General features: G+C 38.7%; 1 protein-coding gene across 1 annotated transcript; it reads left to right on the top strand.

Moving 5' to 3' along the window:
* Window positions 1-226: 226 nt before the first annotated feature.
* LOC134789886 (serrate RNA effector molecule homolog) lies at window positions 227-16,836 on the top strand. Its single transcript, XM_063760560.1, has 17 exons — window positions 227-466; window positions 2,145-2,399; window positions 2,891-3,076; window positions 3,960-4,026; window positions 4,219-4,417; window positions 4,839-4,927; window positions 5,240-5,399; window positions 7,446-7,792; window positions 8,155-8,295; window positions 8,712-8,915; window positions 10,699-10,842; window positions 11,355-11,498; window positions 12,164-12,277; window positions 12,381-12,524; window positions 12,795-12,922; window positions 13,504-13,605; window positions 16,551-16,836. Exons 1-17 carry the CDS (start codon window positions 327-329, stop codon window positions 16,627-16,629), a joined length of 2,643 nt encoding a protein of 880 aa, XP_063616630.1. The 5' UTR covers window positions 227-326; the 3' UTR covers window positions 16,630-16,836.
* The last annotated feature ends 1,735 nt before the right edge of the window (window positions 16,837-18,571 follow it).

Below are 18,571 nucleotides of genomic sequence, written 5' to 3'. Positions count from 1 at the left end.
AGAGAGAGAGGGACGTATATGCTAGAAAAGGACAATACGACCGACAACACAATGTTGCCATTCTCAATATTATTCTTAGGTTTCGAATATGGTAAGTTATTTAATTAGCGTTTTATTTTTGTGTAAAACGCTGTCAATAAAATGCCAGGTTGAGTTAATTCGTTATCTGTGGTTTCTTGCGTGAGATGAGATGCTATTCTATAATCTATGAATGAAGTTTCTCTCTTTACGTTACGTGCCTGCCAATCATTATAATTTTATTAGTTGTTGATTCAGCAAAACTCGTAATTAGTGTATAAAATTAATAGTTGCCATTACGTTGCACTATGGCTGATAGTGATGATGAATACGATCGTAAGCGACGAGACAAATTTCGTGGTGAAAGAGGTACTGCTGAGGGCAGCAGCTACCGGAGCAGCGATCGGCGGGAAGAAAGAGGTCGTGGACGCGAAGAGTGGTCTGAGAGGTACTTACATTATTCTCTACGTAGCGTATGTGGCAGTTATTTTATGTTTACATCACAAACACTGAGCTTTCTTTTCCAGATCCTATCCTCAAAATACCGAGCCTCCTAAGAATCCTATACCTGCCCCTAAATATCCTAAGCGTTGTTTTACCCTAGTAATAAGGTACAAATTAAGATATTGACTGCTACTATGTACACCATCAGCACCATCTGTCTTAGCTTAGTTAGAGATATGACTGTTATGTCTATACTACTATAAATGTAATGTTGATAAACTTCTAACCTATGAAATAAGTATTTGCATTGAATATCTACTGAAAAACTACTAAGGTATATTATATTAGGTTAAATACAATACTTGAGATCGTCGGGTAGCTCCAAAAGTGAACTATGGACTGTAAACTGATGAAATTCTGGGTGATTTTCAAACCAGCCGACATTCTGTAGCATTCAACTTTATTCAAATACACCTTATGTCATTTCCCACTACAAATAAGCAGTAAGTGTGTAGTAGTAGTAATGACCGACTGATTTTTCCTCAATAGAAAGCCTGCTTAAAGTGAACAAACATGTAGTAGCATGTAGTAATTGTAGTAGCATGTGTATAACAGGTAGTATTAAGTGAATGAAACAGAAAATGCACTGACTATTTGTTATTAAAATCAGTTGTAAAAAATCAGCCAATACACCGTGTTTTTATTGAATTCCGTTAACTTCGGGGTATGGTTAAGCACGTTTAAGAAATCTAAATGGCATAGTTGATTTTGAAGAAAAAAAAAATTTTTTTTGCTTTTTTTTTCAGAAAAAATAATATTAAAAAGTAATTAAATGTAGCATATAGCGTTGTTGTAACACGGGCATTACATTTAACTAAACCAAACAATTGAAATCTGTGACATATCAATGTCAATTTGAACATCGATCGACCGAGATTTTACTTAAGTTTAGTAGCAAATGTATGAACTCATTCTAAACACTAATCAATATGTAAACCGGCCTTAAGGCAAGTGTACAAGCTTGTAGAGGCCTTATAGGAAAAAAATAAAATATTGATTATCTTCGAAATGGAGTTAATTAGAATATCGGTGTCTTTGGGAAAGTTACTTGATTTAAGCTCAGGTATGCACCCTTGAAATTAACGGAAATCAAAAAAAAAACGGTGTATACAATATGATAATGGTTCAAAATGGTTGTTTGGGAATCTTAAAAAAATAATTTACTACAAATGCTTCCAGCCAGCTCTATACCTACATACTAGAGTTTGTGCAGAAAGAGAAGAGTTATAGAATGTATTGGATCCTATACATTTCATGATTCATCTCTTTCCACAGACTAATGCATTTCATCCCGATTCCTTAAATTTAAGCATGTCCCAAGCAAATTGAGAGGAAATAGAGCCTATAAAGCTCAATGCAAATGTCAATGGCAACTAGGTATTATATTTGATTATATTCCTGGTAACTGGTTGAAACTAATATAATGATAAATGAAATGTGAATTTATTTAAATGCAATATGTACTAATTCTATTTTGGTCAATAAAGGCTATTCTTATCTTATCTTATATTCCTAGTAAATTTTATTAACCTCCATGCCTTGTTCTGATAACGATATATTGAAATAAAAAAAAAAATTTTGAAGCATTTCCTGGAAACTAATCAATATAATTTTACTTCAAGATCCCGCGGTGGAGGTCGCTCGGGACCTGATTACAGAGACTACCGTGGAGGAGCCAGTGCAAGCCGTGGCTACTCCCCCATCCGGGGTGAGGGGCCACCCAACAAGAGAATCCGGCCTGACTGGCCCATGGAAGACAGGAGATATGGGGGGATGCCTCATGATTCATATGGGTCCTATGGTTGGGCACATGATCATTTTGGGCCTCATCCTGCTCATCAAGGATATGGTCAGCCCATGCCCCCAGTTCCTGCTAGGTAATCAAAGTTCAATTTCAAATTACAAACAATATCTAGGTAGTTAAAACTTGTCATAATGGTATTCAAATACAAATTTAACAAGAAATAGTTTTCATACCTTGTTAATCGCTTTTTTTTGTCTCATCAATTCTGTGTTCTCCGAGTTTCTATTTCATTAGCAAAAATTTTGCTTTTATGGCCATTATTGGGGAACCTTCATATCAGACTTCCATACTGAAAGCTGGATTTCAAGGGCTTAAAGCCATAATAATAAAAAAAAGGGCTTTATGGGCCTGGTAGTTCAGATAACCCTACTTTAAATAAGTGCATTTGGAGTTAAAACATTTCAGATAATATAAAACCATTCATTTGGTGAAATAAAGTGTACTCGTGGTTATGGAAATGGTTTTTTTGTTGCAAATTGTAATGGTAACTATATTCTTTGTTTTCACCCAATGTGCACATATGTGTCTATAGTGTAATATACTAAATTAGGATAATTATTTTAGGGATGCAGTCCTCCCCATTGGTCCATCAGACGGCTCGTCCACCATGATGTCCTTCAAGGCGTTCCTCGCGGCGCAGGACGACTCCATCACCGTCGACGACGCCATTGTCAAGTACAACGAGTACAAACTCGAGTACAAGCGACAACAGCTCAATGAGTTCTTCGTGGCTCATAAAGACGAGGAATGGTATGTAGCATTTTTATATTCATTCTTTTCAAATGTTGGAAAGTCTTATGCTAAAAAACTTAATAATTACATGCATTTCAATTTACTGAAAATTCTTGCTATTTGTTGCAAGCAGACTCATAAAAAAACCATAGAGTCTTATGAAGATTGATTGTAGAATTTTTGAGTAGTAACTTGAAGTTTCAATCACGAGGAAATTTTCTATACTCAGCTGTATATTAATGTTTTTGCTGGTAATTAAAAGATTCTAAGCATTAACAAACGTTGCATGAGATAAAATTATAAACTGTGTTTTTTTAAGATCAGTTAAGGCTTAAAATCTTTTAAAGACCTTATGCAAATTATAATGTAACCTTTTTTCCCTACAGTCAACCGCGTAAACGCGTGGAATTGCTGGACACCGTTGAGAAAAATTTATTGAAACTTTGTACAAATAAAATCGTGTGTGTAGCTAGTTGATCTCGCGTTGACCAGTAGCGCGCAATGCTACCGGTTTCGATACTGTAGGGCTGTTAGGGCTAAATTCCACAAGTGTGGTACAGGTGAGAATGAAGTAATTTTACAAATTATTACTAAACTCTTTAGTTTTCTGAACACCAACAGTGGTTGAGCAAGACTGGTGTGCAACAGAGGTATAATCTGCTGTGACATTCTTTCTAATAAAAGCGAAAGTTCTGTAGTTTTTATGAGCCTTTATTAGTGAGAAAGTCATGTCTATGTTGTTGTATAAGTCTGTTAGAAGTGATTTTTATGATATATTCTCTGGAACAATCGCTTGCGCTTCTAAAAGACTTAGGATTTGAGTGTATGACAAGACTAGACAACTTGTAGTCGTGTTGTGTACTCTACTCTGAAGGCATGATAACAATTGATTTTGATTTAGGTTCAAGATCAAATACCATCCTGAAGAATCGGTTAAAAGGAAAGAGGAGCAACTGAATGCGCTAAAGGTAAATCCTTTTTGATTATTCATATTAATTACGTATTTGCTCTCTCAATTAGCATTGATTGATAGCTTAGTTTGAAGAGGAACTGGTGTTATGATATCTATAGGCAAATATTTTATTTAAATTTTATGTTCAATTTATAAGCATGGGTGTTTTTACCATTGAATAAGAGACTGATGGTAAGTTGTTTTCTAGAACCGCGTCAACATCTTCCTGGAGCTTTTAGAAGGTGGGGAGCTCAACAAAGTATCCGTGGACGTGGACAAGTCCGACCAATTGGTCCGATTGCTGGATACCGTGGTCATAAAACTAGAAGGCGGAACTGAGGAAGATCTGAAAGCGCTCGATCTGCCGCCTGCCCCCGAGAATACTAATTCGATAAGTGAAAAATCAGGTACCTCCTATATACTTATTTATCTAACATGTGTTTGAAACTAGGATCCTATATGAAATCACAAGTTTACAGGTGTAAAACGGCGTTTAGGGCCACCTCACACTAGCGTATAGTCAACTCCACGACTGCTGCTTGAAGCAACGTTAGCGCAACTGCGCAGGGACGCCATTTTCCATAGCGCTGACTAGACGCCGACGCCCAAAAGACGCTTGTGTGGGGTGGTCCTTACACGCTCTTGACCAGTGGCGAAACCGAGGGGCGTTTTAATTATTGATACCGTTTTAAACTTTGTAAAATTGTTACTTATATCTTTATAAAACACTACTTACAGCTTACTCTTCGTAATAAACCCAATGTTGAAACGCTGTTATTAAAGTCTGGTTTTTGTTGATGTAGTTCGTTTATAAGTGGCTTGTTGCAGATAAACGTGACGACCAACCGGTCGTCATTGACGTAGACGCTGTCAAAGTAAAAGAAGAAAAGGACGATTCTGAGAAAACAGAAGAGAAGGTATTTGTTTTAAACATTTAAACGGCTCACTCACTTATTGTTAGTCGAAAATCGTTCGACATGTTTCACTCCGTACCGAGTAGCATCATTGGGATCTCGCATTGCCGGACCGGCGCAGACTGTGGGCTGCAGGTCTCCGCGACCGATGGCAGGAAAATACGTGAGTGACCCGTTTTAATATACTTAATATGTCTGTCTCACGGAAGTTTTGTTATAAGATAGGTATTTGTTTATTGTGAAATGATAGGATACCATTTAGCGCCCAAGTTATTCAATTTGCCGCATTGCTAAATTTAAATTATATTTTAATAGGAAAAGAAACCGGAGTCACCAAAGCCTACGACGCCATTGACTATGGAGATAGACCCTCATCTCAAGCAGTTGCAGGAGCAAGCTAAAATGTTCTCGCGGTTCAACTCCGCGCCGGGAACGGAGCCGGGCGACGATATCGATGTACCGGAGAAAGAACCGCGTAAGTACCTAACTGGTCCTATTTGGGGTAAATAGACAATATGGCGTATATCCTGGATATCCCTTGCTGTATCCCAGGATATCCCTTGCTGTATCCCACACTCTTCGTGCTGGGAATGACAGGGTATAACAGGCTAGAGGTGAGGCGGGGACTTGCCCTTGCTTCATAATTAGTGATGATGCTAAGAGGCGAGTTGTGTAACCCCGGGGTCCTGCACGCCCTGGCGCTGTACGTGCCTGACCAGCACCTGTGGCGCCGCCGCCGGCCGCCGCTGCTGGCCGTACCCGTTGCTCACACAAAACTGCTAAAGGAAACTCCCCTAACGCGGGCTATTCGCACTGTCAATAAAGTTGCGTTGGGGTTAGACATATTTACGTGCTCCCTGAATGATTTCACAAAGGCCACTATGTTAATATTAAGTTGAGTTTTATTTATATTGTCAATAACTCTGATTATTGGCTTGTCGCTTATCTATCGCATTAGGTAAAACCTGTAATGATTTAAGTTTTAATTACTAAATAAAAAAAATAAACAAAAATAAGAGTAATAAATCAAATCAAATAATATATTATCTATTTTCAGGCAACTTAGGCCCTTAGATACCTTACAGACTAATATACCTATGTACCTTAAACTAATAACGCATAGACGGATAGTCTCCATACGGCTAACCTGCCAAAAGTGAAGCCGAAACACGATCGATGTGTGCGTGGAACGCTCGTGTTTTACGCTCAGCAAACACACACATATATACAAAATATGTTGCCAGTATTCATTTACTTCTCTCAAAGTAGGGGAATTTTAACAACATCACACTTGGTTATTAATAATTTGGAAGTGTGTAGATTCGATTTTGTAGCAAAAGCTTTTTGTTTATTTTGGGATTTGTTGCATTTCTGTACTTTGTGAAATAAGGATTAAATAAATAGCTGATAAGTTTTTACTATTTTTATTTATTTAACAAATGTGCATAAAATAATAAGAATAAATTTAAATAGGACAGAGCATATTCGACTGTGTTTAGTCCGTTTCCAATGTTTCCATATTGCGTCATTCCGATTTAGTCTATTTTTTTCCTTCCATCTCGCAGACAGAAGTAGATCAGTCAGAAAACTGAAACGAACATGACACAAAATAAAAATAAGAAAAAAGTAAATACTTACCTAAATAATTAACTTAATTATAATTTTCTATAATTATACCATGAAATTTAATGGAGCGTATTTATTTTAGAATGTAGACGTCATGTCCCATTTGGAGGAAAAAATATTCACTACACTGGCAACATTTAGAAGAAATGGCGGCTGACGAAAATTTGGATTTTTGTATTTACGATTATGTAAAAATATCACATTAAACTCGATACTTACGCGTGAAATGTAATATTAAGCGGTTTGTATTTATTATATGATGTGTTGTGACACCCATTCACTGTACAAACAACCATCTTTCCTGTAGTTTTTGATTTTTAAACGGGAGGTGTACACACACCGATTTGACTTTGAGTACTGCGAGGGCCGTTCGAATACGATGATGCGAGTGTGACGTGACGTCGCACTTGAAATGGCTTCACTGGGGGTGTACGAACTAGGAATCTATGCCTTATAAATCTATGCTACGGACAATAATAATCTTAAAAACAAAGTAAAGCCATATACTGCTATAGACCCACATCTCGGGCAACTGCAGAAGCAACCCTAATTGTTCTCCTGTTGTTGGACTTACATTGTTAGGAAATATGTATATGGATCATGATACAATAAAAGTCTAATAATTTTCTAGTATGGTGACTGCTATACTTCAAACTTCAACATTTATTCAGCAAATAGGCCACAAGGACACTTTTACACGTCAACATTGAATTTACATGCAAGCAAAAATAATAATAATACACAGTTATAATATAGTTATTGGCCACCCTTGGTAATAAGACTTCTATTGCCTTGTTTCTTTCTGTCTTACTATAGAGTGGCCTATTATTATGGAGGGGTTAATAACAATAGCAGTCACCCTATACATTATTTTTTATAATCATTTTTATTTCAGCACCGCCTGGATCTTCATCAAGTTCTTCCTCGTCCAGCTCGTCTTCCTCCAGCTCCGAAGACGAGGGCGAGACGGCGCCGAGACGCAAGTCCAAGTCCAAATCCAAAACGCCGGACAAGTCTCCTAAACGCAAGGAAAAATCCAAATCACCAAGCGCCGAAAAAGACGAGAAGCCCGTCGATATTGTTAAAGAGAACGAAAAGAATGGAGACAAGAGCGGCGACGAAAAGGCGGAGTCAGTTTCTGATGTCGTCGTCGAGAAGAAAGAAACTAGGGCCCTTCATAAAACTACCTCCATATTCTTGAGGAACCTCGCGCCCAGTATTACTAAAGCTGAAGTTGAAGCTGTAAGTCTTATTTAACTGTCTACTTTGTGTAGCTTTTAAACCCCGGCACAGCTTTTTAGCACAGTTTTTAACTCTTCATTGTTATGTTGAACTTGAATTGAATTCGTGAATTAAACGAAACATACACGGTTTAGTAACCCACATATAAGCGACACAGCGCCCCATTTGGTGTCTAAAACAGTCCTTTGTTTCCATGAAGAAACACTTGATTACAGGGATCGTGAACTGACTTAAGGGGCCATATTACCGAGAATTGTCATTGTATCAAAATATTAAGTTATATTTAGACTACAAGGTAACACACCCATCAGACCAATGGTAAAGACTATTGCTTAACATATAGTACTGTTTGCATAATACAGATGTGCAAGCGCTACGGCGGTTTCTTGCGCGTGGCGCTGGCCGACCCGCTGCCCGAGCGGCGCTGGTTCCGCCGCGGCTGGGTCACATTCCGCAGAGAAGTCAACATCAAGGACATCTGCTGGAACCTCAACAACATTCGGGTATGTCATATTTTTCGTTTTTGTTATTAGTTACCTAATTCTAAATGTAAATCTTTCGTTTTCTCCTAGTAGTATGAAACGGGCTACATTGGTAACTTAATCTTTTGAGGCTTGAAATTTGCCAGCCAAAAAACAACCTTGTTTAAAGTTAGATTCGAATTTTGAATCTCTTTGCCGACTCTATATCGCGTCTGTGGAACTCAAGGGGTTATGGCGATGACGTGATGTTCATGGTGAATGGTGAACTCGCTTAAAATTGAATATATTGACTCGTCTGTTGCAATAATTAGTAGGTACAGTTGAATAACGCGAATACGGCAATCGATGAACAGATCGGTGATGTAAATCTACGAGCACTGCTTAGCCTAATCCGGCTCGGTTTAATTTGTTCCTGTTGAATATTTGTATTTGTGTAGTTGCGCGAGTGCGAGCTGGGCGCGATCGTGAACCGCGACCTGGCGCGGCGCGTGCGGCCGGTGACGGGCGTGACGCTGGAGCGGCCCGTGCTGCGCGCCGACGCCCGCCTCGCGGCGCGGCTCGCGCACCTGCTCGACACGCGCACCAAGCTGTGGCACCGCCCCAAGGACGGCGCTGACGAACCCCAGGAACCCAAGCCGGAGGTAGGTTGTAAAGGTTGTCGCAGATCGGTGAAGTTAGATGCATGTCGATGCGCGGCTGTCTTGACGGTCACCTCATTTATCGATGTCGAATAGTCTTAAGCGGAAGACGTGTCTCACGTTTCATACAAACTGCATATGTGATTGTTGCCGATGTCGGAGCGACGGTCGGAGAAGCAAAGCATATTTTTCCGCCTGGCTTAAACAGATTTGGAGACGTAAAATGTGGGTATCTTTATATTACTGCAGACAGATCATTTATATCGATATCATATACATACTCACACCCGCACTTTTTCTCATTTAAACCCTTCTTCCTTACAACTGCCTGCTTTAATAAACAAAACACCTATAGTAAGAGAGCGTCCTACTGCCCCCTGTTTATTAAACACCGAAAAATAGTTCAACCTTTTTGATTTTTTATTATTAGCAAGAAAAAAATATTTTACGCTAGCTACGTAGCTAGTCGGGCCATAATATACTACTACTACTCAATAATAATGAAATCATGTATATTTTATACCAAGTTTCTTTACATAATGTACCACAGAACATATTAAAGAGGTTAGAACGGCTATCGCGCGCAGTTAGTATCGGAACCGGTGTCGCCGCTCGTTCCTCTCCACATTTCCACATTTCTCGCGCAACGGTAGTAAAAACTTGTGTGCCTGGTGAACGGATACGCCTCCTTTAGACAGATTTGATGTCTGGCTTCTTAATCTGAACGTTATTGTGGCGCAAAAGGCATGTTTACGTTTTTCGGTCAGCGCGGGCGAGTACTAGCATGCGAGCGTTTGCTCATAACCGGCGGCGACACGTACCCTGCTCGCATCGCCATTCTACTTGTTCTGTGTAATGTACTCATCCTCATTGCTTTTGTGTGTAGCTAACACCTATTTACTTTTAGGACGCCCATGGTCAAATAGTCAAGAACAGTCGCGATCCCCGTCTCAATAGAACAGTCCCTCACGAGGACTCGGTTAGTAAAACCTTCCTTCATTCCCAAGCACGACAAGCTAGTCTACGGTGCATGTTTATTGAATATTAAGTCGGACGTTTACGTGTAACTCATGTGCAGAGCTTGTGCTGAGCTAAAACGTATCCGCATCCGTCTATCAAGGAAAACCAACTAAGTAACATGGGTTGCACGCAACACTTTTTTACCACAAATACGGGGCTTTATTGCCTCTATGGTCAGCTGCATGATGCATGGGAGCCCAGACGTCTCTGCAGCTGACTGGAAATTTGTTCGGCATGTTTGCTCGTTATGCATAAGTAGGTAGCCCTCATGCATGTTACATAGGTATGTAGTATTACTTAACTATGCATTTATGTCAAACGATTCTGATGATGCAAGAATTAGAGCTTAGGTGATTTTGAAGATTGGGTGTGGTCATCACGTAGCACTTCGAACAATTTTACATTAAGTACCTATCACTTGTAGTTTTCTGTAGCGCATGTTGTGTAATGTACTGTTAGTAATTGCTTTAACAATAGAAGCCTCATATTGTCTTGATCTGTTTATGCCTACTTCTACAAAAGAAACTAATTTATTTCAGAGCGGAACAATCGTAAATACCATTTTTTTTGGAATTTTGATGTTTTTGTGGTTATAAAGATAGGCCTAAAATCCAAAACATAAATCGTAACTTAGGGACCTAGATTAATTCTATTACGTCCTTGCCTTTATCAAGTGCCGGTCAGCATGTAAAAACACAGCGCCTATCATTGGACAAGTAATTGTCTTTCTAGTAAATTCCATCATAGTCGTTTATGTTCGTTTTAGAGCTTCAGCCTGAATGAGTCCCCAAACCCCGTGCTCCACAAGATCACCGAGCATCTGATCGAGGAGGCTTCCACTGAAGAGGAGGAGCTCCTAGGAGTAGAGCCCGACACCGAGGCGCAGACCGAGCAGGCGGATCCCGAACTGGTACTTCAGAATTTATTAATTTCAGAAATGAAATGCGTTCGAAGTTAGTGTGCTTATTCCAGAACTATGACCGTAATATTTATCACTAGAAAAATGTTATTTCTATATATCTGTCCAATAAAAAAAAACAGTTTTTATAAAATCATTCGTCACTAACCGTAATTTTCGTTCAAGATTTCAGACCTTGAAACCTGAAATATATATTTCTTATGTTGTAGTAGAGTTTCAGAAAAATTGAACCCCTGAAGGGGTGAAAATGTGCTTGAAAGCATTGAATTACTTTTACCCGGGGAAGTTTAAAACAACACGATTCTCACAAAATATACCTCCTTCACAAGTTGTCCAAGCTTCCACTCCTCATGGCTACCTGAAAAAACTGGGGGCTGACTTACTTTATGTCGTTGGGTATTCGACCAGGATGCCGCCAAATGACTCGGTCGCCCTAGTCAAGCCATTATGTATGGATTTATAGCAAAGATAATGTTGTATTAAGTACATATTTGTCGTGACAGATGCGCGTACTGGACCGGCTGGTGCTGTACCTGCGCATCGTGCACTCGGTGGACTACTACAACCACTGCGAGTACCCCTACGAGGACGAGATGCCCAACCGCTGCGGCATCATGCACGCGCGCGCCGGCCCTCCTGCCACTAAGGTAACGAAATATGACAGAAAAATATCGCCATTTTTAGGGTTCCGTACCCAAAGGGAAAAACGGAACCCTATTACTAAGACTCCGCTGTCCGTCCGTCCGTCACCAGGCTGTATCTCGTGATCTGTGATAGACAGACTAGACAGCTGAAATTTTCACAGATGATGTATTTCTGTTGCCGCTATAACAACAAATACTAAAAACAGAATAAAATAAAGATTTAAGTGCGGTTCCCATACAACAAACGTGATTTTTGACCGAAGTTAAGCAATGTCGGGCGGGGTCAGTACTTGGATGGGTGACCGTTTTTATAGATAATGGTACGGAACCCTTCGTGTGCGAGTCCGACTCGCACTTGGCCGGTTTTTACCTGTTTCATTTGTCCCCATCTGTTATCCTCAGTGGTGTAAGTTAAAACTACCATTGTAAATATTGCCATGCCAAATGTTAAATTGAAATAACATAAAACATTAAAAATACGCATTAAATATCGAAAAAGAAACTATTCTTTCTTAGATGTCTGTAGTACTAACAGGCAGGACGGCTTATTTATTTCCACCAAGGACTATAACAAGGGGAGACAAATGGGAATAGACTGTAATTTATTATATTTTTTACTGTTGGGTACATGATTCGAGTCCATTATTAATATGCAATTTATTTTGTAGCCCACCCAACAAGAAGTGCAAGATTACATCAAAACATTTGAAGGGAAAATGTCTGCTTTCCTCCAAGACGTCAAACCCCTTACAGAAGAAGAGTTACAAAAGCTTGGAATCAAGGTAATTTTGTAGAATCAAAAATTTTTGGTTGGGACTTAATTCGTATTTAATGTTATTTAGTGTATATACTTACCTCATTGATATTTCTATTTAATTGTACCAGGATCCCGATGCAGAAGTAGAGAAGTTCATCCAAGCTAACACTCAGGAGCTGGCCAAAGACAAATGGTTGTGCCCACTCAGTGGCAAGAAGTTTAAGGGGCCCGACTTTATTAGGAAGCATATCTTCAACAAGCATGGGGAGAAGGTGCGTTTAAAATTATTAATATTGTGCCATAAATAGTAGTAAAATTTTGATGGAGCTAAATGTGTTTTTACATTGTGTCGCCCTATTAGTACGACCTGAATTCGTATCCAATATGCGACCGGTTTAATTTTACCGCTACAGACGTTTGAGATATTTGTATTAACTAACTATTTGTACGGCGTGTACACTGTGTGCATTACATGGCTGAGTTATGTCACCTATACGAGCTCGTCGAGCATGTGTTCCTAAGTTCCGTCGTATGTTGGGTAGGTGGATGAAGTCCGCCGCGAGGTGGCGTACTTCAACGCGTACGTGCGCGACGTGCGGCGGCCGCAGCAGCCCGAGCCGCCGCAGCGCGCGCCGCCGCAGCCGCAAGCGCCGCCGCCGCAGCCCGCGCCGTGAGTATTCTGCGCTGCATTAGGATTAGTGGACAAGCAGTCGCTTTCCATATTTTAACACCGAAAACGAATTTCTAAGAGCGTCCGCTAGCTGGCGCGGTTGCCCGGAACGGGTGAACGGGTTAACGAGAAATAATGTGAACCACGCTAACTGGTGCGGACGTGTGCGTTGGATTTTACCTCCAATGGAACCAGCGTGCGTGCGCCCGCTCCGTGCACTCGCTCTAGCTTGCGGACCCCGTAAATGTTTAGAGATATCGGAAGATAATAATCAGTTTCATAATTTATGATGCCGTGTTATAGACCCAGTATTTATTCAATAAACTTTATATTAAATAAATGAAACTATTTCGAAATACTAAATAGTTAAGCGTTACCAAAGCCTTATTGAGTAGTAGTCGCAAAGGCTCAGATAGACTGTGCGAGACCTAGGGGGAGATTTTCGTTCCATTACCGACTGATTATGATTACTATGGAACAACCTATTCAACCGATCGATATAAATGAAACTAGATATAGTTCTCACACCTAAATGAGTATATGAAGTTAGTTGTGATGATTGAGCCTCGATGTCCGGGCAGGTACGGCGGCGGGCCGCCGGCGGGCGGGCGCGGCTGGGGCTGGGCGGGCTGGGCGCCGCCGCAGCCCTACGCGCCCCGCCACCCGAGGTTCTCCAGGCCGAGGTAAGCTGAACTCTTTATCCTCACAGTTCCAAGTGAAAACAGGACGTATAATATGAATGTAAACCGTTCGTCGTTCAGTCGCAAATTTACATTTCGTTTTCAGGAAAAATAAAATGTTTATCATTATTTTTTATTTACTTCTAAATACTCATTGAATATATTGCACATGTGAGATTTAAATAAAGTTTAACAAAGTGAAGCTAGTTGAGTTAAACTGATGTTTAATATTTTTATTTGGCAAATTTGTTACTGAATGATCGTCCCGAAACGAATGCTTTCCGGGGTTTCGTGCTTTTTAACCAATATTTAAAATAACCTATGATTTTATTTGATTGACAACGATATTGCTTGAATACCATTTATTTTTATTTAACTAACGCTTACTTGTCTTCTTTTGCATTAATCATAGTGCTTTATTTCATTAATCAAGTACGGGCATCGTACATATTTACAATCGATAATGAAACGACTTGCAATTCTGATCTTACCGATAGGTTAATATGGGCCGTGCGGTTTCTAGTTAACACAGTCATTAGCCTGGTATGGCCCTCATGCCGTGCCTTAATTAAACATCATAAAATATTATAAAGTCTATTAAAATTATGATGTTTTAGTTTATTTATAAACTTAACATGCACTTTAATTATTGAGATAAATCGCGTGTCATTTTGAATAATACATAGGTATATGCTGCTGTTTTAATCATTTTGGTAATTTACACGCCGGTATCTAATTTCAATAAAACCTACTATTACTCTAATCTAAAGTCATCATACTGTGCTTAAAATAACCATAAAAAGTATAATATCATTAATAAAAGCCGAATTTAAATTTACATAAACACAAGTGATAAACGATAGAACATTGCGCAACATCGAACCATTATTGTTAACATTTTTTGACATGTTATTTGAAAATATTTCCTATAATAAACATGATTTACATCTAATCATATATTTAAAAGGATGTAATATTGTACTCGTTAAATCGTAGTTAGCATTAATCTGTGTCATCAATGCGGAACCGTCCGATACCTACTCATTTTCTAAACATAAGTGGCGATCATTACTTCATGCTAGTTCAATGACAATGTATGCATGTTTTCCTTTAAAAAACTAGGGATAAATATCTGTGTTTTGGGTTTTGCATGGCATTTGTTTTTTCTTTGGATAAAATATTAATGTTGAATTATATATTTTTATACTCATCAAAAACAATTAGTTAAGTTTAAGGAAATAATTTGCAGGGAAAATGTCGACCGCTCCCGGCCTATTATTGCCTACAACGATCTTGACTTCCCGGATAGTGGCGATATATTTTAACTTTTAAGCATTGACTAAAAATCATGACAGATTATATTTTATATTTGATATTTTTGTATTAATCATTCCGACTTATAAATAATGTTAGCTTATTTCAAACATATTTCCATGTTCCACCAATATATGATGACTCTAGCTTTTTCTAAAGTTGTAAAACGAACTTGGTTTACTGTTAATTATACAATAACCACTTTCTCAATAAATCAAATGCACAGAAATATATTCATCATTATAAGACAAAACTATCCATTAACTGACTATTTGCCAGTCTTATAAACCTGTATGTTGTAGTCTCAATGCTATTTCAATTCCTTATACAATTTTTGGTTGTGTAATGTTACCTTAGACTTTTACATTATACCTAAATGTGTACAGTTGTGCATTCAGTATGAATATAATTATAATTTAAATAGTACATACGAGTATATGCGAGTATTAATTACATTGCAGTAAATATACCTTAACATTATGTTATTACTTAACGCCAGCAAGACACTGTAGTACAATATACATAATAATACAATCACTTGTAAGACTTTTATGAAATAAATTATCTTATAATAATATGAGGTGTTACATCTGTTTTTCCTATACTTCCTATACTTTACAACCACTGTAGCGTATATTATATAATCTCCGGGAAGCCGAGATTATTTTCTTTCCGTTTCTAGAGTGGGAAGTAATATTTATAAATAGCATATTGTATTGATACCATTCTTTGTGGCGTACCTATGATATAGAACAAGCCTTCCACTAAATATGTACGTACATAAACACTTTACATTTAAAATGACATGCCTACACTTTGCATTAAATGTGTGTTTTGCCGTGTGTACGAGTTTTAGTAGAAATCACTTCATTCCGAAAAACATTTTTCCGAAAGCTTTCGTTTTTTTTTTCCGTATACCATTCCACAGTATGGTAGAATATAATTTGAACCTATTATACCGGGTGTGGCCTGTAAAACGAGCAAAAAATTATACTGTATGCTGTACTCCTCATACTGACCAACATTTGTTCAGCAACTTTTAAAAATAACTTGTGTTTTGATTTTTAATACACTTTAAAGTTTATTCTAAGACGCAATGTATTGCGAATTTTGTTATGTTTAACGCGTGACAATCAACGTCAATCACAATGATAATGGCGTACATTGAAGATAATATTTATTTTGTATAAAAAATAGGAAGTCTAAAGACTTCATGATCTTTAAAAGTTATTGAACAAAAGTGTCACCGTTTGAGAAGTACAATCTATGTTTTAATTATTTGCTCGTGTTACAGGCCACACCCGGTATATTAAATCAGTAATGGTAAGGGCCACCCCACACTAGTGTCTTTTGAATATCGGCGTCTAGTCAGCGCTATGGAAAATAGCGTCGATGCGCAGATGCGCCAACGTTGCGTCGAGCAGCAGCCATTTAGTTGACTAGACGGCGACGTTCGAGAGACGCTAGTGTGGGGTGGCCCTAACGTCGACAACTCCTTCAGTTGTAAATGATTTTCAGAATTATTTAATTTTCAAAGTATGATGGTTTCGGACCAATGATTTCGGAATTTGGAGTGATCCCGATTTAGTAAGTTTGAGTAGAGTGGTTCCTAACCGTGTGGTTGCTTGTTAAAGGGGCGGCGGCGGGGACTACCGCCCTGTCATACACTACCGAGACTTGGACGCGCCGCGCGAACCAGACGAGTTCATATAACTTGGACATGCATCACCCAAAGGACGCCCATTACAAACACTCGTAGTATTTGACAATGTTCCGTACACAAATTAACTTATTTAGGATTTTAGTAGGTTTACTAATTTGTTTCCTTCGAAATTGTTCGTAGTTTTAAGGTAAAATTGTCGTAATGGTTCGGCGAAATATGCTATTTTTAAATAAAATACATATTTTATTCTGGTGAAATCGGCTTTAATTCAAGTCAACCGTATTTATAGTACATATTTATTAAATTTGTGTTATGTATCATTCCTTTAAGATATTTTAAAGCAATAATCGGGCGCATTTGCTTTAGTTATTACCACTTCAACTACGTAGAGTCAAATAAGAGCTTGAGAATTGATTTTAATGAGTTCATCGTGCAGACCTTTTAAACAGGAAATTAATTCTAATGCTCTCGAGCAATGCAACCTTGCTTTGTTTCGCGAAATCAAATTTCTAAGTAAAAATCAAAATGCGTATGACCGATACAATTTATTCACTCAAGCTGTAAAATTCACGGCACGTAAAAGCAATGAGTAATTCTTTATTTATACAAAGTAATATAATGTTTGTACTGGCTGTGAAGCCTTGAACTCTGAATCTCTCGTTCCGTCATAGGCACAAACTATTACTTATCAATCTTTTTATAAGGATTATATTTGAATACTACTTTAGCGTATTCACACTATTTTATTAAGTGATTAGGTAAACGAAGATCTAAGAATATACGACTTATTTTCCGAGACAAGTTGGCTCTATTGAGCCATAAATGTGCACATTGTTAGCTACGATATGGATATACCATTTACCATCTAAGTCCATGCCAAGTTCATGGCATGATTTATAGGAGTATGGATGAAACATATATAGTTTGGAATGTATGGAGAATTAGTGGTAAGTATGTGGGCTGTACGTCACCCGGATGTGTGGATGCAACGCACGGCTGCGGTCGCACGACTTAGGTCGTTATTCGTATCGCGTACCGACCGCAAGCGAGCGATCTTGTCAGGCGAACCAAGTTTGACCTCAGATAAACTTTTCAGATTTTTTTTTTTATATTAACTTGAGAAATTTTATTTTTGATTGAGACGCTAAAAGTTTACCGTTTAACTAGGGCGGTTAGCAAGAAGCTATTATGGTCAACTTCGGACTGGTTGAAGGCTAACATATAGAGCTGATTTGTAGTAGGTTCAGTAAAAGTCGAAGTGTAGTACATAAACTATAGTTTTAGTCACATAATTGTGACGTTCCACGGTAAAAGGTACCTTATGGCGGCTGGCCCTTACGTCGCATAGCGCCGCAATAATATTGGAGCGACGTTAATAATAGCGTAAGCGCCATCCGCCATAAGGTACCTTTACCCGTGGGACGTCACAATGAATCTACTTTCTACCTACTAGAAGATTCTCGCACTACTTCTTTACCAACTGCCTGAGATAAGTGGACGACCTGTTCTCCCAGGTCGAGCTTTTTCTTGAATTGAACTTGGTAAGCTATGGTAATAATACTAATAATATAGGGCTAGACGACGCGCGCTCGCTTTGTCACGCTATAAGGCCACGGCCACACGGCGCCTGCGGCTGACACTTGCAACGAAAACCAGGATACATCGGCTTCGTGAACACCACCACAACACCAGGATACACCACAGAGATGAACTGATTTTTCAAATCAAAGGTAACACACACAACATGGTAAGGAATGCAAACTTGACAAGCTTGGATTAGTATCAGGTCATATGCGGCTCTACGTAAAGTAATCTTACGAGTAGCTCCTTTGTAAATTACTATGAATGAAAATTTGCAATTGTATGCCTAAAGTATTGACGACATCGAATTGCCGCTCATGACATGTTGCATTTCTAATACGCCTGGGTGCCTAGCCAAGCTGCTAATCACTCGCTCTGTAGCAAAGGATACGCTAATGTCTCTCTGTCGCA

The sequence above is a fragment of the Cydia splendana genome, chromosome 4 (genome assembly GCF_910591565.1).
Source record: "Cydia splendana chromosome 4, ilCydSple1.2, whole genome shotgun sequence".
NCBI classification, from domain to species: Eukaryota; Metazoa; Arthropoda; class Insecta; order Lepidoptera; family Tortricidae; genus Cydia; species Cydia splendana.
This window is presented reverse-complemented; position numbering and strand designations above follow the sequence as displayed.